We start from the raw sequence: 27357 nt of genomic DNA, 5'->3' as shown, positions 1-27357 counted from the left end.
TTTTATCCTTGCTCACAACATTAAAATAGTGCCCCCCCCCCTCCCTCCCCGCCCGCTCCTCCAACAACCAACGCGCAGGCTTTTCCGTCGAACCGTCGGAGGGCGGACAGAACCACCGAGTCTGTGCCGGAGGACGCGTGATGCGGAGCGGTGCAGCAGCTCTGTGCAGCCCGGCTGTGAGTGTGAGGCGCAGTTCAGGTCCAGGCACCATCACCGGCGGAGCGATACCGCCATCTCCCCCTCTCAGCTCCGGCTTGTCGAGCGGACAGCGTGCGGCTCGTTGTACCTGAGCGAACGTGTCCGTCATATGCTGTCGGAAATAAGGGGGGGCAGAGGATCAGAACCGGACCCTAAAGGGACCCGTCTGCAATGCTCTGAAATGCGGCGCCACATCGCTCTCGCATCGCGGTTGACCTCCCGGGGCTGGCTGCTGCGCATGTTTCGCAACTGATGAAGATTTTTCCCTGATTATTTTGATGTGGATGAATATGTTTATTCTGGTGCTCTGGTGTGGCGCGTGAGGTAAGTGACTTATCCAGAGGTGCGCGCTACTTTCTCCTGCCCCTCGAATGGAGATGTTGTTATATGTGTGTGCGAAGCCTTTTTGACATTTGGATCTCATATGAGGATTGTTGTCTTCTTCTATTTTGTTTTTTTGTTTTGTTTTGTTGCTTCCCTCCGCTGTAAATGAAGGCTCGTTTAGCAGCCACAGATTTCAGACATTCATTTTCATCAGACCTGGAACTGTTCTGTTACTAGCTCATCATCAATTTCTGCAACTGGTGCTGGTGGGTTATTCTAAGAAGGCTGCCTGCATTGAAAAGATGGGCCCCACAGCTCAGAGGCAGCTACGAATGCAAACCAGGGTTTTTCTAGAAAGAGTTGAGGCAGTCACTGCATGCTGTAAAAGCAACATGGAACTGTAACGTGCTGCTGCACTGGTGATGGTTGATGTTGCCACCCAAAGCATGATGATGACATTTGTAGTGGAACAACACTTTTGCTCTCAGAGTGACTCCACAGCAGAGCAGTTTCCAACCGGAGGTGTTGCTTATTATTAACTGTGTGAAATGCAGCACCGCGTCATAAAGTTGTTGGAGGTTACTCTATAACCTGCTGATTTGCAACCTGATACTCTGACAGTATTATCCATGGCTGCATTAACCAGATGGCTCACCCAAGATTGCATAACTCTGATGCTGCAGACACAATCTCACAGGGGACAATAAAGCAGGCTTGTGTACTACAGTGTATGTGCTGTATAATACAGCAGCACACAAGCTGTGTGGTTGCCCAGCCTCCCATCTAGAAGCCACACACACACTGATGACAGGCGTAATGAATAAATAATCGCACAGATCCACATACCCCCACTGCACACTCAAAAACAAGTGAGCAGACATGCTGAAACAACTGTAGTAAATTATGGAATGGAAACATCTTCAGATGGCACACTGGACGATCCGACTCAATTACAGTGTGGTGTTGCCTCACAAAAACAAAATGATTAAACCAAGTGTGTGATACTGGCAGTATCTGATGTGATGTGATTTGATGTGATCTTTTATTGTCGACTGACTGATAAACCTTGAGTTTGTCAGCCTGTTGATTAACAAGCATTTCCCACTCTCAGTGTTAAAGTTCAACTTTCCTCTCCACCAAATACCTGCAGGCTGCAGTTACAAGCATTGCTTTTCATTGTACAGCCAACAGGTGCTGCTTCCTAAACCAGTAAAACAGAACAGTCAAGTGTTATTGTTCATATAAACACAATCTGATTAGTATTGTTTTCCCCTCCTATGTATTTAAAGGGGCACTTTGCAGTTTTGGGAAAGAAATTCAGCAACTCAGAAAGCTAATATTTACAATATTAATCTCTATATAAAATATTATTTCCACAACGGAATGAACACACTGTTCTCAGGGGAAAATAAGGTCCCCAGAACACTGTTTGAAACTAGAAAGGTGGCAGGGTCCGCCACATATAAACAAAGTAAAACAGTATGAAATTGTGTCCTGAAGATCATTTCGCTGGTTCAATTTATTCAGTCTCGAAAACAAAAACAGTCAAACAGTAGTTTGGTTAAGCATGAAAATCATTGAATGAAAAATGTTTTTTCCCCAAGAACGACATAGTGCACCTTTAAGGGCAAAGATGTGTGTCGCTCAAGCTTAATTTCTATTCTCCTTAGCCTGCATGACTATAAACTGATGATGCAGTATCTTTCATTTCATCTTCAGCAGTATGGTGGGTATGAAGTTTCAGTCTTGTTGTGCTATACCCACCATGTTGTTCACAGGCTCTGTTAAACCTGTGGTTCATGTTGTGGAGGGGACTCTAAGTCCTATTTGATGCAGGAATATAAAAGGTCAGTAGCACAAAATTGTGAAAGTGAGTCATGAGAAATATTTCAATAGTTTTAGAAATACCAAGGCAGACTCATTGAAACGGCATGTGTGAACACACCTAGCACATGTTTCTCACAATGAGTAAATTGCAGAAGTGCTAACAGTAGCTGTGGCGTAATTTCAGAACTAGACTGTATAATTCATTTGTTGAGAAGTTTTTGTGAATCATCTTGATTAAAAAAAACACACAGACACACGCACACACACTCTATATGGAATGGTCTGGGGTCACCGTGACAGTGAGAAGGAGCTGGGAGGCCTCATATTACTCCAGATTCCTCTGCTTCATGTTCAACCTAGCTCCATGGAGGTGTCTGTGTGAGTGTGTGTGTGTGTGTGTGTGTGTGTGTGTGTCCATGCATTTATTCACTGTTTATTTTTCAGTGCACACGTGTAGCATAGAGGATTTGCGGGTGATATGAACATGATTGATTGATCGTCCATCTGATGACACAAGGCTTGCTCAACCATCTTGAATGTTATTTCTAGATTTTCTTGGCTGTATTTGAGAGGTGACAGTTGAGATTGACAGGAAACATGGAGAGAGAGAGAGAGAGAGAGAGAGAGAGACAGGAAACATGCAACACAGACCCTCGTGTTAGAATTGTCTCCGGGTTGACGCAGGCCTTAAACTTTTAGCTGTCAGAGCTAATATATGTCAGCTTGGTAATGCATCATAACAGCCTTCTAAGTTTATAATATTGTATGAACTGAGCACTTCACGGCTGTTAATTGGCGTAAGGGGCATTATGTACTCTCGGGGAAGACATCCAAGCGTATTATTTACAGTATTAATGAGAAAATAACTGAATAAACTATAACTAACTATAACTGAATAAACAAGCTGTTCTCAGAGGATGATAAGATCCCTAGAACACTGTTTGAAGCTAAAAAGGTGGCAGGGTCCGCCACATATAAACAAAGGGAAACAGCACATTGCCTACTAATGGGTCTGAGGGTCCCTCTGAAGTATTGTGACTGATGATTTCGAGCTACAGTGTATAAATAAGATTGACTTTACTTGACTTCTTTATACACAGATTAATGGGGCACTGCTGTCCCTGAAGTGTGTCTCAACAACACCGAGGTGCAATAGAGGTAACTGTGCCAACTCACTCCACTGGGCCTCCAGATATACCTGCAGGTGGAGTTGCAAAGCGATAGTTGAATGTCAGCACAACACACACAATCTAATGCCCGCAAGGATACGCAGACAACACAACTTACACACCTTATAAGTGTAAGGGCCACTTAACCACCGCATCCATCCATCATTACTACATGCCAACCATGACTTTTTTCAACATTGATCAGCCTCCCATTGTCTGTTGTCCCTGTTTCTTTGGGAGACAAGCTAACAAGCTACGTGCGAATGATCTAAAACCGTGGGCAAAAATTCGGACTGTGTATCGCTTGATATTTTGAGGATGTTCTGGAGTTCAAAGCAGAGGTTAAAGGTTCACTATGTAGTTTGGGGGAATACATTTTCATCAGAGGAGAAGGATCTGCATTGACTGTTTTCACTGTTGTTTTCAACAAATTGAGCTTAAAGGACAACACACATTCATACTGTTTTACTTTGTTTATATTTGGCGGACCCTGCCACCTTTCCAGCTTCAAACTGTGTTCTGGGGGCTCTTATTTTCCTCTAAGAACAGCTTGTTTATTTACTTATGGAAATAATAATTACGACTGAGTTTGTATTATTACTTAATTATATTGTAAATACAAAAATTCCGTGTTTGTGTTTGTTCTCCAAAACTACATAGTGCCCCTTTAAATTCTACCTGACCTTTCACAGCTGAAACATGGTGAGTTCTGGCAATATGAGACCATCACCCTTTACCCTTCAGTTACCCTAACCTAAATGTACTAGTGAATGTTGTGAGAGTGAGCTTAAACCAACGTCTAACAAAGATCCAAATGTCCTCTTGTAAAAATGTTCTTACCTCAATGTTCTAAAAAACACTCTCAAAACAATCTTTCTTTCTCTTTAACGCGCTCTCACTCTAAGACATGCCAAAGGAAACTCCAGATGCCCTCCCCCACACCGAGGGGGGGGGGGGGGGGGGGGGGGCAAGTGAGCACTCACTGTCCTGAGCCAGATGATAGCTCGCCAACTGTTGGCTGTAAAGACGCAATGTACTTCTCATCCTCCGCTCGGTAGAGTGGGTGGCTCAACAGGCCACCACAGCAAATCACTACTTACGGGCCTACAAAGCCTTCTTTCAGCACAATCTGAAAGATATTCTGCTCTTAGAAGTGTAAAACTCAATGTGCTGCATCTTTCTTGGGGCTCGGGTGTGTTTAAAAGATGGCACAACCTGCACCACGAAGACCACTCTAGGTGATAGGCAGGCACCGACGAGTCTGAAAGGAACATCGCTCATAGGTCGATTTCCTCATTTTACAATGATGAGGGCGGGAGAGGAGCGTGATGAGGAAGTTGAGGTCTCCTGTAATAATAGCGCACGCCCACTTCTCCCTGTCACAAGACTACACTTATTCAAGACTGGGGGGGCTTTGTGTGTGTGTGTGTGTGTGTGTGTGTGTGTGTGCATGCGGCACGCTTGCACACAAACATGAGTAGTGATCCACTCAGGCAAGCAAAAGCACTAATACCACACTGTAAAAATACTGTAAATGTCCTGCATTGAAAGTAAAGTATGTAAATACAATCAGGAAAATGTACTTAAAGTATTAAAAATAAGAGCGGTCGATGCAGAAAAATGTCCCCTATGATTGTTATATATACCTTTAGGTTATTATTACTAATGTAATAGAGTAAAAGCAGGTGTTTACTGTGAACCAATTATTGTTATTTTCATTTTGGACATGCATGTTTTTTTGTATTAATTTGAAATGCTAACATAACTTATATTCTTCAGCTATAAGATAACAACTTGAACACCAACATGTTATGGTCAAAGCAGCCATTAATTACCGTCCACAACAGCAAGGAGATGAAGAGGGAGAGTAAGTCCCCAGACTCCACGATAAAACCGCTCAATTATGTGACTTCTTGAGTTAGAAAAACTTTATGAACCTTGTGAAAATCTGTCTATGACAAATTATTTATCATTTTGGGCCTTCTTTTAAATTCGGCAGAAATTAAAGTAGAAAGTTGCATGTAAAGATGCGAGTTAAGTACAAATACCTCAGATTTGTACTTACACTGCAGTGCTTGGGTAAAAGTACTTAGTTACATTCCACCACTGCAGGAAAGCAGCCCACTGTAAGTCAAGTGTGCATCATGATATTGCTGAGGCACCCTGCTTCTGTGCATATTATTATTAACATAACAGTGCACAGACTTGGAGGATTGTCTGCAGGAATCATTTGTGCACAGAGACACAGGCAGGATGGAGCCGAGCTCAGGCCAGGCTTCATGTGCTCTGCCAGAGACTGTCTGTGTAAAAAACAGGATGTAGCAGTTGCTCAGAGCAGGAACAGGTGGCTGTCAACGTGACTGCAGCCAGTGAATCACGGTTAACGGTTGCCCCAAGACTTCTCGCGGATCCCTAATCCGCAGATACGCAAAGAAAGACAGTTTGAACCAGGCTCAGGCGCCAAGACTCAGCACCAAACTTCCCCCTAAAGCCGCCCTATCACATGAGCGCCGCCTCGCTCTTCCTCAGACGGTGCAGCAGCAGCAGCAGCCTGTGGGCCACAGCAGTCCAGTAACGGGTGTTATATTTGGGTTCCTCGCGGAAGGAAATATGACGCGCGAGGACAGTGCGGAGCTGTCCACGAGGCACCGCGCGCTGCGGCCGGTCAAGGTGCGTATTTAACGGGCATTATAACTGGCACGACGCCATTTTGTCTCGACGACATATAAAACGCTTGAAAGTTGATTTTGTGAGGGTTTTTTGACGCTCGTATGATGTACAACGCGTGCGTCACGCACACAGTTCCACTTTCTATTCCCAGTGGACTTGATCTGCTCGCACGTTGCAACATGAACATGCTTTCTCTGCTAGCATGGTCCTTAAGTTAAAAAAACGTTTTATTTCTTTCATACAGCAGGCCTTTCAAGCTCAGAAGATTCCTAAAGTTGTGTTTTTGGTCGACTTGTGCAGTAGTAGGGGCTGTCCATGCCAAAAAGGCGTCTAGACCAAAATTAATTGAGAATTTTGCAGATTTTGTGCACATGCAGTTGACCCATAAGCTCTCACAAACCCTGGTCGCAGCATATTTTCAAAACCGGTATTGTCACTTAACAGATTCCTTATCCTCTAATCATCTTTAATCTCAATCTTTTTTTTTTTTTTTTTTTTACATACCCTTTGTGTGTGCCTGTGTTTATTGCCTCACTGTATCTCTAAACCCATTTGAATAGATGTTTCAGTCTCTCTGGCACCTGTTCTGTGAGGGTGGCAGCTGCTATTTTGGTGAGCAGTTTGAACAGATGCAACAGACTCGGAGAGCAACAGGTGCTGGCTGTCTTTGCATGCCGTGTCCAAAACACTTTGCATAATGGAGTCAGAAGGATTTTTTTTTTTCACGTTTGGATGTATTTTTATGTAAGGTTATGCTTTTGGTTAATGGGATGATGCATCAAACAGCACACAGCAGGTCGTAGAGGGAGTGATACATATCCTGTTGCACTGTACTGTTATGTAAGAGGAGAAACATTTCCTGGAATGAGGTGTTTGGAATTCTGAGTAAAAGCAATTTTTCATAATTCAGAAAAAGCTCACAATTAGTGTCAGGAACGAATCAACAACAACACAGATTATCATTATTTTTATATAGGCTATAGCTGCCGGTTAAAAGTGGGGAGTGGTTTTAGATCTGAAGTTAAACTTATCCCACGTACCTGTCAGTCAGTGACTGGCTCCATCTTTATTGTATCTGTTTTCTAAACACGGCCTCCTTTCAGTTACTCAACAGCCTCTGTCTGCAGTCCGTCAATCATAAGAAATTTGCTGTAGGCGACGTTAATCTGAAGTGTACAGCAGCGAATTTCTCAGGCTTTAAGACACAATACTAAAACAGCATGAAGCTTATGTGCAGTGCTGTGAAGGTTTTTGCCATCCTGTTTCCTGTCATCTCTGAAGCTGTCCTATCAATAAAGGCCAAAAAAAGATGTGTGTTCAAGATGTGTGTTGATATTTCATTTGCACCTCTTGTAGTGTATTGTTTAAAACTCAGTGTTAGCTAGGAGATGGTAGAATGCTAGCTTTAGCTGTCATCTAATGGAAGCAAACAGGTTATCCTGAGTGTGATGTCAGAGGAAAATGGCTGCCTTGTGAATATGGTCTCCTGCATTCCCACAATGCTGTCAGACTCATTAAGGACAGTTTAAACACTAATCATGAAAATTAATATGGCTGAACCAGAGATATCACCTTTTTTATTCTGAGCATGCTTCTTTCTTTCAAAACCTGCAGCCTACATTACCCACAATACACCCCAGCGACTGAGTGACATCACTGGAGGCAATTCATCAGATTACATGCAGCTTCCTCCTTAGCCACAAAAGGCTTTTTACTCCTTTTTTCAATATATGCAATAGAACTCCCCAAGACCTGCCTACATACTTTAAGATGTGCCATTTGTGGAGTTACCCTCTAAAAAAAGGGAATTTAATAAGGATCTCAATATTTTGGAATTAAAAACAGCCCCCGTCAGTGAAGCTGGTACACCTTTATTCAGAATATAGAAAGATTTTTTCAACTTTACTGTCTCACATTGTAGGTGTAAAATGTGTTCGGGAACATCTGATATCAGCAAACTCTTTGGCTGACAGACATGGTCTAGAACAGGATGCTGGTGTTATTCAGCTTTATCTGTCCAAACCCTTCGGATATTGTCTGTGTTTATCAGTTGTCTGGTTACAGTTTTGGGTTTCAGTTTTATTATGATTCAGCATGAGTTCAGCCTCTATTAGTTAAGAGAGGGTTTGTCTTCAAGAGCAAAGTGGAGGCCCAGATGATTCATGCATGACTGATCTCACTCCCAAATAATACTCAATCTTGGACCTTTATTTTAAAATTTTTCTCCAAGAGGTAATTGTCTTCACCTCTGTTCGTAAACAATCTTTTACATTTGTGTGCTCTTGCAGCTATTAGGTTGCAGCCTAACAATGCTCACCTTACAAGATGATTCCAAAGTGTATTTTATAAAACATATTAGTGATCTTTATGATGTTGAAATAATTTTCCATCCATGTTTGTAATGAGATGAGTGAAATATGGGCTTGTATTTAATACCGTAAAAACTGCGGTCACAACAGGGCCTTTACCGGCTGCCTTTTAATGAAATATGCGTTGACAATTTGGCAACCATAGAGAGAGAGCATTTTAACTGCTCACATTAGATGAAATAGATGTATGACTTTTATGACGAGAGAGAAGATAAATATTGCCGGTGTACTCAGCTAAATGGTTATTTCACTTTATAAAGCTCAAAGTTATTTTAATGCAACACCATTTGCAGTAAAAAAAAATAGGACATACTGTGTCACTGTCTGTTAGCTAATACAACATTCTTATACTGTCTGGAAATATTTGTAAAATGATGCAGATTTTCTGATGTACTGTGGGTCACATTGTACTTAGCTGTCAATCGGTCAATTAATCAGTCAAACTTTCATTGATAAAGCACATTTCAAACAAATGAAACACAACTCAGGGTGCTTTACAAGGGATTAAAGAATGTTAATAAAATACAATAAAATAAATAACAATGATAAACAGGTAAATGTAAATAGAGACCTATTAACCTTCCTTCAGAATATTGTATAGGTTCTGGTGCATGTAAGATATCTTGATGGTGAAAAGGCAGAAGTTTGCAGAAGCTCCTCTCTCCCACAGAAGACACTGCTCCTTAAACGCCTCATCAGTAGTCCCGCCTTCAATTCAGTTGTGACATCACACCACATTACAGAGTCCCACGTTTGCATGATTTATGTGAACGGCTAGTTTGGCACGTAAGAATTAATTTAGCACAGCTGCTCTGTTGTTGTTAGCGGTGCTGGCTCAGGTGTGTGTGAGCCGACCAATCAGAGGAGACTGGGTATTCAGGAGGGGGGTCCTTAAAGAGACGGGAGCTAAAACAGAGTGTTTCAGACAGAGGGAGAATATTCATCTCTTGTTGAAGCTCCAGCACCAGTACTTTTGTCTACATGTGTCTTTGGCAGTATCTGTAGCCATTGCATCACAAAAAATCATTTTTCTATGATCTGACCCCAAAAATTGCTACATAACTTTACATCTTGTTCCCCACAGTCATCGTTGGCACTGGCGAGCAGGAGCTGTTGTCGCGTCTCGTTGACATGCATTCCCCCTGAGCTCGTCAACGCCTCCCTCAGTGGTGTGGTGGCAGGATGCCGGTGCAGGCAGCCCAGTGGACGGAGTTCCTGTCCTGTCCCATCTGCTACAATGAGTTCGACAGCAGCGGCCACCAGCCCATTAGCCTGGGCTGCTCCCACACGGTGTGTAAGACCTGCCTGCACAAACTGCACCGCAAGGCCTGCCCCTTCGATCAGACGCCCATCAGCACCGATATTGACCTGCTGCCGGTCAACTGTGCCCTGCTGCAGCTGGTGGGAGCTCAGGTGAGTCAGGGGGAAAGAGGGGCTTGTTTATGTTGCTTCTCTTTCTCCTCCTTTCTTCTTTTATGTGTGCTCATGATGAGTGTCTTTTAGGTCCCTGATGTGCAGCCGGTGAGCCTAAGCAGTGCAGCAGAGGCTGAGAACTACGAGGTCTGCAGGGTGTGTGTGGAAGAGCTGGCTCTCTACCTGAAACCTATCAGCGGAGCAAAAGGTTTGTGTGTGAGTGTGCAAATGAGTGTGTTTTTTTGGTAAATCTGGTAAATGGTAAAGTAAATGGCAAATATAAGAGTTTCAGTTTCATCCGTGGACGTTTTTCAAAAAGAAAAATGAAGCTCTTCTTTGTAAATGTGTGGGCGAGGCTGTTTGTAACTTGGCATTCATGCTTCTCACACTTCTAATGACGCCTGAAAGCTGCTGTACTTTTATGGTGCTGAAGGAAATTTGAGACAGGAAGTATTATTTTTTCCTGAACTTGACCACAACTTTGTTTGGTTGTTTGGTGGTTGTTTGTTCAGCCAATTCTGTTTGACGATTTTGTGTAAGCCTTCGTCATTCTTGTACAATTCACTCTGAATCATTTCTGGTTCCTTAAGAAGAATGAGCCATTGCTTACATGGTCAAGGCTCAGCACTTCTGTTATGAGACCTCCACCTACATAGCTGGTTCTAACAAACTTAGGCCTGCCATTTCTCTGCTCTTTGGGTCTGGGGATGAAGTCTTTCTTCTTTGTTAATGTATTGAATGCGGTAACATTGAGACATAATAGATGACTGATAACCAAAGTAAATGTTCTCATCACCTTCCTGCAGGTGTGGCGACTCTGAGTCCTAGCGTGCTCAGTCGGCCAATGCAGAGGAAGCTGGTGACCTTGGTGAACTGCCAGCTGGTGGAGGAGGAGGGCCGCGTGCGGGCGGTGCGGGCAGGCCGGTCCCTGGGGGAAAGAACCGTAACCGAGCTCATCCTGCAGCACCAGAACCCCCAGCAGCTCTCTGCCAACCTCTGGGCAGCGGTGAGGGCGCGGGGCTGCCAGTTCCTGGGACCTGGTGGGTGTGCATGCATGACACACAGCAAAAATTGATAATTAATGATTAATACATTTGACATCCTTGTATACATTCATCACCAATTAGAGATTTAAAACAAGCGTTCAATTTTGAAAAGGCGATGCATGTTGTTACTTTTTGAGGTATCAATTAAAAGAAGCTGAGAGCCATGTGACAGAGGTTTGAGGATGAAGTTTAATTCAAGTATAAACAAATTAATTGACGCTAGTTTTTAACATAGCATATATTGTGTTTGTTTTCCTTCATTTGGATACTGTTAAGTCAATATACTGTACAATGCTATTGCTGTGCTCCTGAAATTACTTGACTGTTAGTGTAGCAGTTTGGCACGTGAATTCAAAAGAATTGGTAGTCTTTCAGCTGACTCATTTGACTCTTTCAGCTTGCCTGTTACGATTGCCTCAATAAAATTGGCTGCTGGTGCTGGAACCCGGTGTCCTGTGATGATTGCTCATAGGGCAGATTCTGACTGAGAAATTTCTCATCATGATCACAGAATGAGTTCATTAAAATGTCTGAGGACACCTGGTTGAAGGAACCTCTAGGTATTAGAAATAGATTTGTTTGTTATTTAGCTTTTGTTTGTCCAGAATCAAAAATTTAATATGAATATTTTTTTTCCCTTCACACCTCTCGCTGTCCTTTTCTCTATCCCTGCACCACCCCCTCTAACTTTTCCTTGCCAGCTATGCAAGAAGATGCTCTGAAACTGGTTTTGCTGGCTCTGGAGGATGGCTCTGCCTTGTCCAGGAAGGTGCTGGTTCTGTTCGTAGTCCAAAAACTCGAGGCTCGGTTCCCCCAGGCCTCCAAAACCAGCATAGGCCATGTGGTGCAGCTACTCTACAGGGCCTCCTGCTTTAAGGTACAGGCAGCATGGACGATGGATACACATTAAATCCATAAATATTAAGCTACCAACAGCTCTTTTAATGTAGCCTATACGTGACATTGAACAAAGGAACCTCAGTTTGCTGCTGTCCCAAGAACCCAAGCCATAATGAATGACCTGATTAGATGAAGGGTATTTAAATAGATCCTCATTCATCCACCATGTTTTCCTTTACAGCACAGATAGTGCTTCATTTTATGTCATCAGTTATAGAGGTGATTTCCAAAACTTTAATATTTTCCACTTGCTGATCTCTATCAAGTTAAGATAAACGAAAACAGAGATTTTCTGAAAATTATTCAAGGGAGCTTCAGAAAACCACTTTCCAGCTGTCGGTAGTTCTCCAACTTACCATGACCCAGTCTGACATTAAAGTCTTGTCACGCTCTAAATTGGTTCCTCATACTACTAGCATCTTATATTACGTATAGCTCATATACGTAATGAGGGTATCAGATCCTGTGGATGTATTTTCTGTGTGTGTGTATTTTTGTGCCTGTTATTTGATGACAGACATCGCTGGTAGGGCAGAAATGCCAGCTATCTGCTCGTGATGTAACAGCAGTCTATATTTGCCCCTGTTGCCCCGCCTTGCAGGACAGAGGCAGACAGCACAGAGATGCACTGACGGATAGATGAGGGAACAGAGATAAAACCTGACCGAGAATGGACAGCAGCACGAGCTCAGCTAATGATGAAATCTGATTCTGTCGGGTTGTAAATTTTGACCGTTGAGCTTAACAGATTTGTCAGCGATAGCTGGTGGTTTGAGTTGGTGTCTTGTGATGATTACTCATAGGGCAGATTCTGAAAAGGGGAGAATCCCCTTGTCTGATCTGAATTTGAGTTTATTAGTCTGAAGACACCACAAACGGCAGACTGGCAAGATGGTAAATTTTGTCGCATTTAATAGGAAAGTCGCACGTAAGGCTCCAACAAAATACCAAAATGTGATTTTTTCATGGAGGAATAAGTCATCCCAAAAGGAATATTCCATTATCTCATTAGTTATTTATACATACAGCATACAAACAACAGGGCTGGACTGGGACTAAAATAGTTTGGCTTCCTACAATCTGTTGAACATCTCCCACCATAAAGCCTACAGTCCCCTTAAATACTGTACTATTCCCCCAAACTAAAAAGCAGTGTTGAGAGTTGTAAGCGCTGTGGATCCCTGGGCCAGTGTGCTCACTTACTCTTAATAGACTCCCTGCTGAGCTGAGGTAGCTGTGGAGCACACAATATCCAACCTCAACTAGTACAAGTTATTATTAAACCTTCCAATAATTTCCAATAATTTCTTAAATTAAAATATACCATCTTACATTCACTGTATGATATTTTTTCAATAGTTGCAGAGTAGAAGTCTTTGGTAGGTCTTAGGAAAGATAATAACCAATACCCAACCCTCCTCCTCCTCCTAGTCTTTTTTCTCTCTCCCAACTCTCTATCGCCCTCTTTCTTATTCTCTCCATCTCCGTCTGTTGCCTGTACTCCGGTCAGGTGACCAAGCGTGACGAGGACTCCTCGCTGATGCAGCTGAAGGAAGAGTTCCGGACTTACGAGGCTCTGAGGAGAGAACATGACGCTCAGATCGTCCACATCGCCATGGAGGCCGGCCTGCGAATTTCACCCGAGCAGTGGTCCTCTCTGCTGTACGGAGACCTGGTCCACAAGTCACACATGCAGTCCATTATTGACAAGGTACCAGCGTGATTCGTTTGCTCAGGTTGCAGCGTTCATTATTGATATACTCACTTTTGAAATTTTTATTTTCTTTGAAAGACTCACTCTGCTCTTCTATGTTCTGCCCCAGTTACAGTCTCCAGAGTCGTTTGCAAAGAGCGTCCAGGAGCTGACAATCGTTCTGCAGAGGACAGGAGACCCTGCCAACCTTACGAGCCTTAGACCACACCTAGAGCTGCTAGCAAACATAGACCACAACCCAGGTGCTTCAACTGCTTGTTCTTTTGTTCGTACGAGCGACTAATAATGAGTGTGAATGATTAACTCTTAGAATAAAGGGCTCTTCCATTTCCTTAAACACTAATGAGATTGAAAATTGAAGAAAATAGACAGGCTGTGGCACCCACATCCAAAAATCCAATTAACGAGGACAAAAGAGAAGATTTAAACTGCTGATTCATCTTGTGTGGGAGACATGTATTAATCAAAACACAGTGACATTCAGGGAGTTTGATGTGTTTGGCACTCAAGACATTCATCCTGTATTGTGCTTCTCTGTTAAACACAGTCCACCGTTATTATATTGTCATTAAAACAACTATTGGATGGATTACAATAAAACTGAGTCCCCTTTAATTCTCCCTGTAGGCAAAAATGTGAGAGGCAAGAATGTTTGAGCTTCACTGTGTAGAACAATGTATGTGCAGCGTTAGACACAGTAAGGCTGTTTTCACAGTCATTACTGAAAGTGTAAGTTTTGTCTGTGCTCAGTGACAATCAGATTTTGAGAGGCAGACCTACAAGCATCATTTGTGACATCACAAATAGTTTGGAAGTCAATCCTGGTCCAGTATTCTGGATAATTTGATGTCAAGACCTGAAGACTCTGGTGCACAAACACTGAGAATGGACTTTACAGTGACGTAGGAGACATCTTGAGTCCAGCAGCTAAACTTGTGAACTGAAAAATATTTGCATATTCAGAACATTTTTAGTGAGGAAGAAGGAATAGATGCCCTTTTTTTAAGAAATATAATGTAATAATTACAAGTTTTCTGCAAATTCTTTGAATTCAGCCAATACTCACTAAAAACCTAATATTTCCTTTAATCTCAGCTGTACTTTGTGTTTAGTGCTTATTAGCAAATGTTAATATGCTAATACCCTAACCTTCGCAAGATGGTGAACATTATACCTGTTGAACATCAATCAGTCGATCAATCAAACTTTATTTGGATAGCACCTTTCAAACAAATCGATGCAATTCATAGTGCTTTACATATGATTGAAAAAACACAGGATACTGAGAAACCCAAAGAGATTTAGAGACTAACGCGGAAGATGACTAATCAAAGATAAATAAAGCAGTAATACAATTTTATACAAAATTTTTAATTTAATTTTTAAAAATTGCAATAACAATGATAAACAGTAATATATACTGTATGTAAAGCTGTCTTTTTGTGGATGTCAGCGTGTTGATTTTAGCATTAAGCTAAGAGCATTGCTGTGCCTAGAGCCTCTCAGAGCAGCTAGCGAGGCTGCAGACTCTTAGTTTTGTTATATTTATCCTTTCAGAGTCGCCGCACCTGCAGAATTCAAGATATATGTTTGTCTGTGTATTGTTTTAGCATACTGTGTAAATGACATGACTGAAGCGAATGTGTCCTCTTCCAAAAAGTAAGTCAGTGAGAGAGTTTTGCCCTGACTTAATGGCACCAGGATGTTTATCTTCAACCATCTCTGATGCACGTTACATTTTTTCCAGACTTGCTGCTACATGAGCATATATGAGATCATGCATGGTGATAAGAATTCCTACTAAACAGACCGATGACCTGTGTTCAGATGCCCCGGCGCCATCATGGGAGGAGCTGGAAAGTGTGATGCTAGCTGTGAAGTTGGTGGTTCACGGACTGGTGGAATTCATACAGAACTTCAGCAAGAAGAGCCATGACACTCCACAGGTACACCAGTGGTATAAGGAGGAGAGTGGAACAGTTATATCATTAAGAACAGACAGCAGAATGATGCACGAAATTAGACGGGCTGCAGGAAATGTGAGAAATCATAGACATAATATTTGCCCAGTGGAAAAGTGCAGAAAGGGACTGTCCTGGGGGAGCAGTTTCACTGTAATTGAAGGGTATTTCCATCTATTTTAAATATTAAAGTCTGTTTACAGGTCTTGGGGAGTGTCAGCAGCGTGTTTTCTTCCTCCTGGCTGTGGCATTAACAGTAAGATAGTTAAAAGGGCATGACATGATCTCTGTCCACTAAAAGCAGTTGGTAATGTTCTCATCTGTACAACAGCAATGAAATAACTGTTAACAATGAGTCAATAATAATGCAGCTGTGAAAACTGGTCTGTAGCATTGCAGACAGTATAGTGGGGTCAACAGAGGCTGAAGCTGTCCTGTGTGTCAGCTCTTGTCGAACAGTACGCAGGAAGTGAAGTTGAAATGAAACAGTCAAAACAAGTTCAAGTTGGGACACAGATTCAGATAGCAATCAATATCTGTCATCATTCTTGGCAAGAAGGAACGCCTTCTTGCCACAGCAGGTGATAGGGATCTTTTACTTCTCTCCATGTTAGAAAATAAGATTTAAAATATGTCTTATTGCTGCAAACCAGGAAATCATTTTGTGTGTTTGCTTTGGAGGCAAACAGTTTTGACATGGCCAACCCTGCCATAAAACACTTTCGTAATTTATCCATTGAGAACGTAAAAGGTGATTATTAGCAGGTTTCTTTGTTGTATGGTGTTTAGCAGCTTTTCTTTGTGTTATGTCTGCACCAGTTTGACATTTGTTTGATATTAAATTTAGAGATGTTTCCATTTCAACATCTTCTGAATGAATTATAAGAGTTTGCAAATTTGATTACCATTGATAAAGGTAATTAGTCTCTGTTGGGAGTGAACATTAACTGTCATCTTGGCCTGAACTTTACACTCTAATACTCATTGTTAAGCGTCCATGTTTTACGATAGCTATCAAAACAAACGCTCTCATGTAAATTTATTCTAGTGCTCCAACAATAAAACAGTATTAACAGTATGACTAAACATCTGATGTGCTGGATAACGCAATAAAATGATTATGTGCTCAGGAGAAACAGATGCAGTGAGACATTTACTGTGAAAGATTAACTGGCATTATTTTAATTTTACTGTTAATGCGCATTGTGTCCGTGCATTTTGCAGCCTCAGGCCAACAGCAAGTACAAGACCAGCATGTGCCGAGACCTTCGTCAGCAGGGCGGCTGTCCACGAGGAACCAACTGTACCTTTGCACATACGCAGGACGAGCTGGAGAAGTGAGTGAGCCTGCACACACCCCTATACAGATAGAAAATAACTCTGATTATCCGAGTTTGCATTTATCATTAGAATAAAAACCACCTTTGTTAGACAGAAGTCCGCTTGTTGGACTGTAGGAGTGCCTCTGTGTTTTATGAATCATAAGTTTGATGAAATGAGACGAATATCAACATTACATTAAGTGTTTGGAAGCCTCAGATGCACTTACTCCCATCTGTGTCTACGCTGCCTTTTCCAACCCACGCTTTTTAATTAGATTTAATTTATTTAAGCGTACATTTGTTTGCAAGAGGATGTAGAATTTCCCCTGCTACTCTTTACAGATTTAGACTGAGGAACAAAAAGAGCAGCAGCGTGGGTCGTGCATTCCCTCTAGCGCCGGGGGTTATGGGTAAAACCTTCACCATGGAGGGCAGCGTCCACACAGATGTGCCTGCAGGCGTGGGGCAGGGGCTCAAAGGCACGGGGGAGAATACAGCCACGCTGACAGAGGGAGTGCCCGGCCTGACTCACCCCCAGCTGATCTCCAGAGGGGCTGACATGATGGAGGAGATGAAGAGAGTGGTGCCAAACGGATCCAGTGGGGCTAACGGGTCCAACGGGCTATCTGGCACCAACAGGAACTCATCGGGGTCAACTGAGCAGTAAGATTATTCATCCACTTATTCACCGATGCGTGTTCAGCCCCTATTTCTTACTTCTCTTTATTACTTCTGTGAAGTACCGAAGCAATATGAAAATAAACAATATATAGATGCATGCTTGGATTTAGATATAACACAAGTTACAATTCAAGATTTGGTTTTCATTCGTTTACTTTTGAATTCATCTAGTCAAATCCACATTTACACGTCACCTGTTGTGTGGATCGGATATTTGCGTGTGACATACTCCTTCACGAACATTTATGTGCTGGTGAGAAGGTCTGACTTTAGGTGTCTCAAAATCATGTGTTTATCCTTCCTCTCTCACTCTGTCCATCAGAAAGCCCAACTCACCTCCCAGGACTCCTGTCAGCCACTCCTCAGCATCGTCTCCCTTGACAACAGTCGGGCGGGGTGATGGTGGCCCTCCCATGCCCAAACACGGTCCGTTCGTGCTGCGTGCGCCACACCCTTCTCAGGCATCCGAGCTGTACTATCAGGAGCCTCACTCTGCATACGACACAGGCCATTATCAACCAACCTGTGAGTCCATCCATTGATACAGTCTTGATTTAAAGAAAACTTTGTCATCTTGGGAAGGTGCAAATCCTCTCTTCCTCTCCAGCAGGTTCCTACTACCCATCTTCTCTCCATCCTCCTCACAAGCCCTGCATGGCTCGTTTCCTCCGATCCTCCAACGTCCCAGAATCCTCCCTGCCACCGTCAATTGGCCCTCCGCCATCTTCCTTCCCCAGTGACCCTCAAACGCCACACCCACCTTCCTCGTCTTCATCGGCATACCCACCTAGAGATCGGATGGGACCTCCTACCTTCCATCCCCACCCGGGGCAGCCTCAGTATGGGCCCCTGGCTCCCGCACATGGTGTTTATGCTCCACTCTATGACAGCAGGAGAGTATGGAGGCCTCAGGTGAGCCTACTATAAATTTAAATTATGATGTCACCCTTTTAATTTTGGTCAGTCTGTAACTTTTATCATATCATTGTCTTCACAGCTGTATCACAGAGAGGATGCCAGGAGTAACTCACTGCCTCCAGAGGTGCTGCATTCCTCCGTCTACCAGCCTCCACTCAGGGAGAGATTCAACTCTCTAGACAGCAACTACTGCTCTGGAGCTGAGCACCGCGCAGGGCTACACAGGGTAGGTGGAACAATGCATGTACTTGCCTCCGTTTGCCCAGAGGGATTTATTTTCATACACACACACACACACACACACACACACACACACGTAAGACACACACTGTATCTGGTCGCTAGCTGTTACTTGGCTACAGCTTCTCCTGGTTGTTTGAGTGACGTTTATTCCACCGTTGACATTAGCAGCGATGGTATCTATTTAAAAAACTGTATTTTAATGAGAGAGATAACCCACTCTGAGCCGTGCTGTCATTAAAGATAATGCTCTCTGCCAGCAGTCGTATTGGGATCTCTTTATCGCATGAAACATCTCTTGAACACACCTGTATTAGCTCATGTTAGTCTGTCTAACAGTGAAGAGATTTATTGCCGCATCCCTTTCAGCAACATTTCCGTTCCTTCGCTTTCTCTTTTTACACCCACATATCATCTCACCTCCACCTTCCCTGCCAGCCACAGAGCTGCAGTATGTAGCTTCAGCCTCCTCTGTAGTCCTCCCACTTCTCACCCAAATATGTCTCTGCCTCCCCCACTCACTTTTCTCTCTCTCACATCATTATATAGCATTACCGGTGTGACTACTGCACTACTACAGTGTGTTTTACCAGTAGTGCTGTGTGAGGCAACTTAAGCGGTGACAGAGTTTTGTAAATATAAGACACAGTCTGTGCATTTTCTTGATTTGTGATAATTAGAATATAACTCAGGGCTAACAGACAACCAAAAATAATGGATTACCTCAGTGTGCCTTTGTATGCCTTTTAAAACAGTTAAACCAGCAATGTTAAAGGATCCAAATCTGATATCTTTTTCTTAAGGGAACTGTAGGATGTCTAAACACAGAATAATTTTGCAGCAAGAGTTTAAACCTTTCTGTCATGCACTACTGTGAGCCAGATCGAATACAATTATGTCTCACTTATGCAGGAGAAAACAAACATTTTAGTTACACCCATGTATCACACTTTACAGTGTGATAGTCCTGCAATGACAATATTAGGTATTCTTTTGTGTCCAATAATTGTAGTTACAATATATGGTATAAAAGAAGTGATATTATAAGGCAAGCACATTACTATACCCCTTTTGAATAAGGCCACTGATAATCTTGCTCGTGCCCAGGGCAAGATGATCTCCAAAGGTCCCCTCAGCAGATTATTTTAAGGGTTAGAGGACATTATTTGGGCCCTTCCATGAGCCAGAGCCCTGGAAAACAGACCAAGTGTTCCTTCCCTATCAGAGGCCCTGATCAAATCATACAGCTATTTTTATTTTTGTCCACCCACATGTCTTCATAAAGCTCCTCTGCCTTCCCTGATGTCTACGTCGAGACCAAACACGCAATCAGAGCTCCTAAACTTGGTGAAAGATGGAGGAGGACTGATTATTTATCTGATACAATTCAAAGTACTGTATAGTCATGTATTTGCAAGCAGTCTGATTTGCTTTTGAATGGTACTTGTCTTTTATGGATTCACTTAGATAAGTTGGCTGCCTCACGGCACCTTGGGGCACTTTGTAGTTTAGGAGAAATAATTCAGACTCAGAAATGTAATATTTACTATATTAATGAGGCAATGACACAATAATAATACACTGAATAAACCAGCCGCTGTAACAGGTAGATAAGGTCCTGTTTATTCAGTTTATTCGGTCATCAAATCAAAGACAGTTTATTTAGGTGTGAAAATCAATCAATGATGATCTTCCTCTTCTGAGTAAGATTTCTTCTCCAAAACTACAAAGCGCACTGTCAATTAATAATCTAAATCAGCTAATTTAAGTATCTGTTTTCTTTTCGGCAACGCTCCGCTCCCTTTTCAGGATTATGGCCGCGTTCCTCTAGGCTACGAGGATCTGTTCAGGAGGAAGCAGGAACAGTGGGCTCATCATCATCACCATCACAACGCCAACAGGCCCTCCCAGTCCTCCCCCATCTTCACCATCGATTTTGGAACTGAGGTAGGAGCGAATTAGACAAACAACATGTGTGCAGGCACAAACACACAGAGCATCGTTATGGGCGTTTTAAGGCATAGCAGTTAAAATTAAACTGTCACCGTGACCAGTTTATTAATAGCATCACTGCAGCCACCTGAAACTCAGACTAATAACGTGCTTGTGTATTTTGCCATTTAAAAAAAAAAATATGTAGGATTTAATTCCTTTCTCAAAAGCTTTGGCTGTGTCCAATGCTATTTAAGTTGGAGATAGTTGCTTAGCAACTGTGGAGGAAGATATCATAGCAATGCACTATTGTGGCGTGTGTGGGTGTGTGTGAGAGAGAGAGAGAGAAAGAGAGAGAGAGAGGGAGAGAGCGAGAGGAGAGACTTAAACAAGCAGTGACTCAGGCTTTCAGCTTTCAGTAAAGCTTTGTTTAACAGCATGTCAGATGTGTTTTTGCGAAGACGTCCGCTATAAAATTGAGCTCCTATTGAAGAAAACACGAGGAATTTTCAAGTGTTTATTCACAGATCTCAATTTAGTTTCGATGCCTCTGCGTAACCAGCATGAGTAAACAATAATGATGATGATATCGAGTGCCTGCCACAGGGATGGCAGCATGTCAGCACTGGCAGCGGGAGCATAAATTAAAATTAGGTGTGTGAGCCTCTCTAAAACTTATATAACATTCATTTTTCATGTGACATTGTCCAACCTTTCATGCATTTTGTACAGTGTAGGGTGCAATCTAGACATCGTAAAGCGCAATCGCCTTTTCACTGAAGCACTTTGAAGCGCAAATCTTGATGTGTTTAGTGCTCTTATTTGTACTGATTGCAAAAAGTCAACCGGGGCTGATCAGTTAGATCATTAGTAGCTCCATTTTTTAATTGAACTGTGGTAACAGAGAAGAAGATGGCTACCTTTGCATAAAGGGGGGTCAGTCTAACCAACTGAATAATTATTGACAAATTTCCAAACCATCATGTCTGGCTAAAGTATTAGAAACTAGTAAATGATCAGGTGACAACACTTTTATCTCAACACTCCATATTAAATGTTTTGTTTGGGTAGTTCAAAATTAACATTTTGATGTCCGTACTGTACAGAAAACTTGTTTAATAGATATGGAGCAGTGTGAATGTAGTTTGTTTTATCTGAACTGGTGTTACATCTCTCAGTGATGCTCCTTGTTTAAATTGAGGTAATGGTTACAGATCTCCAGCCAATCACAGGACTGACACAGCTAGACTTTCACAACTTTGGGTACTTTAGAGTTTCTATTTCAATAATTCCCAATGTATTGAGCAAACAGCTGCTTCTGCAAAACAAAACAACAAACTTTGAAACAAAAGCTTGGCAAATACATCAAGGTTTTGTGAGATTTTGCTGAGGAGTGTGCCTCAACATTTTTTTATAAACGTCTCTCTCTCTGCTTCAGCATGTGGAGAACAGTGGAGGCCAATGCGTGGGGTGCAGGTTCAGAGGCGAGGAAAGTTTAGCGCACTACTCTCCGTGGTCCTGTGGCACCATCGGCCCCTGCCTCAGCCCCTTTGAGCCCGAAACGCTCACACACACCTCGGCTCACTCCTGCTCGGAGCACTCGGTGAGACTATTCCCACAAAAGGTGCAGACACTCAAACACACATCTATATACAAAGTCAGTGTGTCCTTCTAACACTTTCCACGTTCCTCTCATGTAGGAGTTGGACAGTAATGGAGGTGGAGGTGGGGGTGTTAGCGGCAGTGGTGTCGGGAAGCGATGGCTGCATTCGTTGGATCACTACCGGCGCTTGAAAGATGAGGACCCGATCATTCCCTTCAGTGAGGGGCCCATTATCTCCAAGTGGGGTGCCATATCCAGGGCGTCTCGCACAGGCTACCACACCACCGACCCTGTCCAAGCCACAGCCTGCCAGGGCAGCGCCAACACCACGCCCATCAACTTTAAAGGTCAGGGGGAATAGAAGAGCATTACAAGAGGTGTGGGAAGAGACTGAAGGAAGTAGACATGTGCAGTGCAGGATTGAACAAGGCTGGCACAGAGAGAAGCAGAACAGGAAGTGATGTAAAATAAGGCTTTTATTGTCCTTTGATAAGACTTTGGGTAAGCTGTCTGAGAAGATCAGGTCACAAGAAAAACATAGTGTAGCTTTCAGTGTTAAGTCTGTGTCACATTGTCCTATATCATTCATATGTCCCCATGGGGATATTCTTAGTATTTCACTTGGATTTATTTGTTTTATTTAGTCTTCTTTACTTTTAAGGGTGCAATATGTAAGAACTGACCATCCATCATCATCATACTTTAAACAAACAAGGGGCAGTATATCACCAGAGTAACTGCTAACAATAGCTACTGTTATTTAGTTCGAGCCATGCAGCTACTGGTCCAGACTGGGAGTTCAGAAAACCGTAGTGTTTAAACCACTAGCACAGGTGCTTTGGACCACAACAGGATGAGGGCTAGTTAGTTAGCATGCTAACCTAAGTAAATCTCTGCAAAACAAACATATTCTATTGATAATTTTAGGTAACTTTTGAATATTATTTCTTAAATGTTTACATATTGCAACTTTAAGTCTTCAAACTAAATATTACATTGATACTTTAAAATTAATCAGAGTTATTGAAACTGTTTTACTGTAATGTACTTTGTAAACTATGTGAAATTTACAGATGCATACAAATTTGATATAAATCTTCTATGTTTAATTATAAGGTATTTAGAGTACAGCTCTTGCACACATTAGGGCGACAGGTGTGTAGGAGATGACCGAAGGCCGAACATTGTTGTCAATAAACTTAATCGCTAGTGAAGTGGACAGTGTGGACAGTGTGCAGGAGTCTTTTTCCTGATTATTATGAGGTAAAAATAGCTTCTTTTTTTGTCTCCATTGTTTACATTTTTTTGTTTTTGCTCTCAAAGATTACAACCCCCACTTGGATCACAGCGACTACAGATGGAGTTCCAGAGGATCCGACTCTTCCAGCCACTCCAGTTTCCTAGAGAGGTACAGCCCCCAGTCTTACATGCTGTTGAATGATGGGGAAAGATACACTGCACATGGAAAGATGTGAGATTTTAAGCATTTAGCCACCTGTTTCTTGCTGTTTCTCAATACTAACAACAATATCAAAACCCTTAAGTCCACAAACCCAGTATTAAATCTGTAAAGGTTACATTTCTGTCAGCTTAAACTCCGTGGAAGGTATTTCCTGGGTGTTCTTAACATGTTCGCTCTCACTCCTCTACTCTCAACCTTCGCTCCTATCTCATTGTGCTGCAGTCTTTTTTTCTCTCTGTGGTCGGACTAAAAATAGAGCTGCTGGCTGGTTCATAAAAACCCAGTGGGCAGTCAAGAAAAAGAGTCAGGAAAGCCCTCTGCACTGATGTCTCAAATGCACGGAACATATTCAGATATACTACCACGCGATATTATTAACCATCGCCAGGCTGCTAGATCATGATGTAATGTTTGATAATGTTGTAACAATTTTATACTTGCTTTATCTTACCTGTATTATCATCACCAAAGATACTTAAAATAAGAAATATAAACAGTCTGTCTGTATCTGTTTTTTTTTTACACGGTTTTAGTGAGCAACTTTGTGCATCGGAGCTTCACCGTCGAACTTCAATAAGCAGTGGAGAGAAAATTGTGTCTGATCTGCAAACCCATCAGACCGCCTATAGCCGGGACCGGAGCCGAACTGAGAGTGAACCGGACCCGGATCGAGACATTGAGCTCGAACTGTGCGCTCTTGACATGGAGGACTCAGACCACCAGGGGATTAAGTCTCAGGTTGGTATTATAAAATCAGATATAAATCAGAGTGAAATTCTTCTCTGTCACTGCAGTGTAAATGTTAAAAAAAATCATTCTTTTTTTTAATCATCCTCGCCTCCCAGGAGTCTTTAGACCTGGCCACACCACAGTCTCAGGATGCCTCCCACCTCCTCCCACCTCCCTGCTCCTCTCCCCTTCTCTCCTCTCCTGTGGAGGACCACCCCCAAACAGAGGGTCCTTCGTCAGAAAAGATAGATGCTCACCTGCTTAAAAAGATGGCCTTCAGGTGAATAAAATGGTAACCAGTGTTTCGCAGGATCACCCTCAATCTGAGTCACCTTCGACCTGATGAGGTGGCCGTAGTCACTCTTTCATTCCTTTCTCCCTTCCTTCCAATCTTGCTGTTTCTCAGGAAGTCTCTGTCTCCTGGAGGGTTGGTCTCAGGAGGACTGGGCATGGGCAAGCTGGTGCTGCGGACTGGACCTCCTCGGCTGGGGGACGCCTCCAACCGGGCTTGTCCTGAATCAACAGTGACTGAGATGCTGCTCAATGGAAGCTAAGGGGACACAAAGTCAAGGCACTGACCTGCACCAAGCTAGAGCTGAGTCGCTTGCCCACAACCAGATCCTGGTTCAAGGGAATACTACTCAATTCCAGCCTTCATATATGTCCGTCATATGCCTAAATAAAATGTGACAGATATGGGTTCATGGTCTGTGCTGCGCCACATCACAAGGGGCAAGAGAAATCACCAATGTACAGCTCCGCAGAGAATTTAGTAATATAACTGTTGATGCCTAGTGAGGTTTAGGTTCAGATTATGCTTGAACCACAATTAGGAGCCACAACTGATCTAACAGCATCTTCAACATATACTTTTACATGACACTGTAGACCTGAGGATTATACGTCATCTAGTTTGTTGTCATTTGACATGGCTGACAAGGACACAGTTTCCAAAAAATGAAAGGTTTAGGAGCGCTTTCTGGACTAAAATCACGAGAAAACTCCAAGGCACTCTCTTTTGGAATAACAAAATGCCTTTTTTCAGCATCACGCCTTGAGTTGGGAATCCTGACGATGGCTTGATGCTTAGGTTTGTTTTTAAGGTCTAACATGACCAGTGCTGAGACAATAAATGCATTTCAGTTGTCCAAAAGATAGTGCCTTGGAGTTTTTTCTTGTGATTTTAAAGATATACTCATGTTTGAAGGTCCTCTGTCAGAAAACAATAGCCTATACAGTAAAAAGCAACATAGTACAATACATGATCAGTCATGCTACTTTTTTCCCCATTTTTTCTTTTGTTAATGCTTTTTTATGTTAATGTCAATCTTTTCATTTACTTATTCTTGTTCTTTTAATATGTAGCTTGGATTGACAGCTTGAACTAAGATCCCAACATTTCACATCAGATATTGTCAGGGCTGAGAAAATAAATATGAGCTATTTGCAACAGTAAATCATATATTTTTAATAATATTAAGAACCTAAATCACTGTATGTAATTGCTCTCTATTTGTGCCTGTTTCCTCAAAGGCAGGTGCTTGTTTAAGGCCACGTAGCTTTCCAAAAGGTGCATTAAACAAAAACAGTTTAACACTTTTTGCCACCTTATGAATATCTGACAATTATTTTTCATGTCTTGCTATCGCCTTAAATGTTGATGCATTTGTTTCCGTCAACATCCTTACACGGAAATACCTGCATCTGGCTCGATGCTGCTGGTTTGGTTTGTAGGTTTATTGCTCAGAATAAAAACGGGCTGGCCGCTCCAAGCCTCTGAGGAAATAAAACACTGCAGAAAACAATGGGTCCTCTATGCGGATACTCAAACAAGCCTCTGTCTTTTAATAGTCATATGACATTTTAAACATTGACCTCTGAAATCCCTCGACTGTCACGAGATCCCAAAACACAGTGAGACATTCATGATCACAAAAAACTTGTAAATGATCATAGGTCACTTTAGGTCAGGAAGGATGACAACAAAATGAAGATGTGTGTACTCTTCTTCTCTATCCATACCGTGCTAACTTCAGCATTGTATCTAGGTGACTCATACTGCATAACTTCAGAACGCAAAGCAGTTCATTTTGACACAGAAACTTACAGCTGCAGATTTTGTCCATTTCTACACATGCCACGTGGACACACAATCTTAAAGGTCCCATATTATGCTCATTTTCAGGCTCATACTTTTATTTTGGGATACTACTAGATTTTATTGATATGCTTTAATGTTCAAAAAATGCATTGTTGTTCTTAAGGTGTCCTTTGATGCAGCACCTGCTCCGTTTTAGTGCCTGTCTCTTTAAGGCCCCCCACCCCAAAAAAGTCAGCTCTGATTGGTCAGCTCCAACAAGCCTGAGCAGGCACCACCCATATTGTTTTAGCCTCAGGTCTGCTTGTGGTTTTCGCAACCACAGCCATGCTGGGGGCTCGGCTGAGGTTGGTGACGGTTCAGTTTTCACTTCACAGCCATACAGAATTCTTGACGGCTCGTTTGAAGGCACAGTTTCTGAATATGTGCTGTGGAATGAGTGTTTTTCCTACCATTACAGTATTAACATAGCACCCAGACCTGGGTTATAATTAAACAAGACATTACAAATCTGACTTTCTAGCATATGGGACCTTTAAAAAACTATTTTTTACATCTTTGTGTGCCTGTAGTGGCATTTCTGGCATTTAATTCTGCTGACTAGTCTCACTGCTCACTTACATACACACACACTCACACACTCACACAGTAAAAGTGTGCACAAGCTGTTACTCACACACACACAGTAGACACAAACATGCAATACGGTGGCCTTTTTCTCTCCTTGGTGTTATATAAACTTAAACATTGGGCTCCACAATGACTTATTGTCCATGCCCAC

The 27357-nt window shown here is 42.4% G+C and overlaps 1 protein-coding gene across 7 annotated transcripts; it reads left to right on the top strand.

The window, feature by feature from the left end:
- The first annotated feature begins 36 nt into the window (after positions 1 to 36).
- On the top strand, positions 37 to 26077 carry rc3h2 (ring finger and CCCH-type domains 2). Of its 7 annotated transcripts, none has more exons than XM_030435459.1 (20): positions 37 to 522; positions 9642 to 9970; positions 10061 to 10178; positions 10777 to 11010; positions 11718 to 11893; positions 13427 to 13627; positions 13740 to 13872; positions 15458 to 15576; positions 16816 to 16928; positions 17256 to 17576; positions 17917 to 18119; positions 18205 to 18506; positions 18592 to 18738; positions 20562 to 20699; positions 22123 to 22308; positions 22385 to 22634; positions 23611 to 23758; positions 24283 to 24487; positions 24595 to 24758; positions 24885 to 26077. In XM_030435459.1, the coding sequence occupies exons 2-20, from the start codon at positions 9740 to 9742 to the stop codon at positions 25030 to 25032; spliced, it is 3537 nt and encodes a 1178-aa protein (XP_030291319.1). In that variant the 5' UTR covers positions 37 to 522; positions 9642 to 9739; the 3' UTR covers positions 25033 to 26077. The 7 variants fall into 7 exon arrangements, with proteins under 7 accessions (XP_030291319.1, XP_030291317.1, XP_030291324.1 ...); XM_030435457.1 differs by having other exon boundaries at positions 18202 to 18506; XM_030435464.1 differs by having other exon boundaries at positions 18202 to 18506; positions 24595 to 24770; positions 24885 to 25017.
- The last annotated feature ends 1280 nt before the right edge of the window (positions 26078 to 27357 follow it).

Source organism: Sparus aurata, chromosome 12 (genome assembly GCF_900880675.1).
Source record: "Sparus aurata chromosome 12, fSpaAur1.1, whole genome shotgun sequence".
In the NCBI taxonomy this organism is placed as follows: domain Eukaryota; kingdom Metazoa; phylum Chordata; class Actinopteri; order Spariformes; family Sparidae; genus Sparus; species Sparus aurata.
This window is presented reverse-complemented; position numbering and strand designations above follow the sequence as displayed.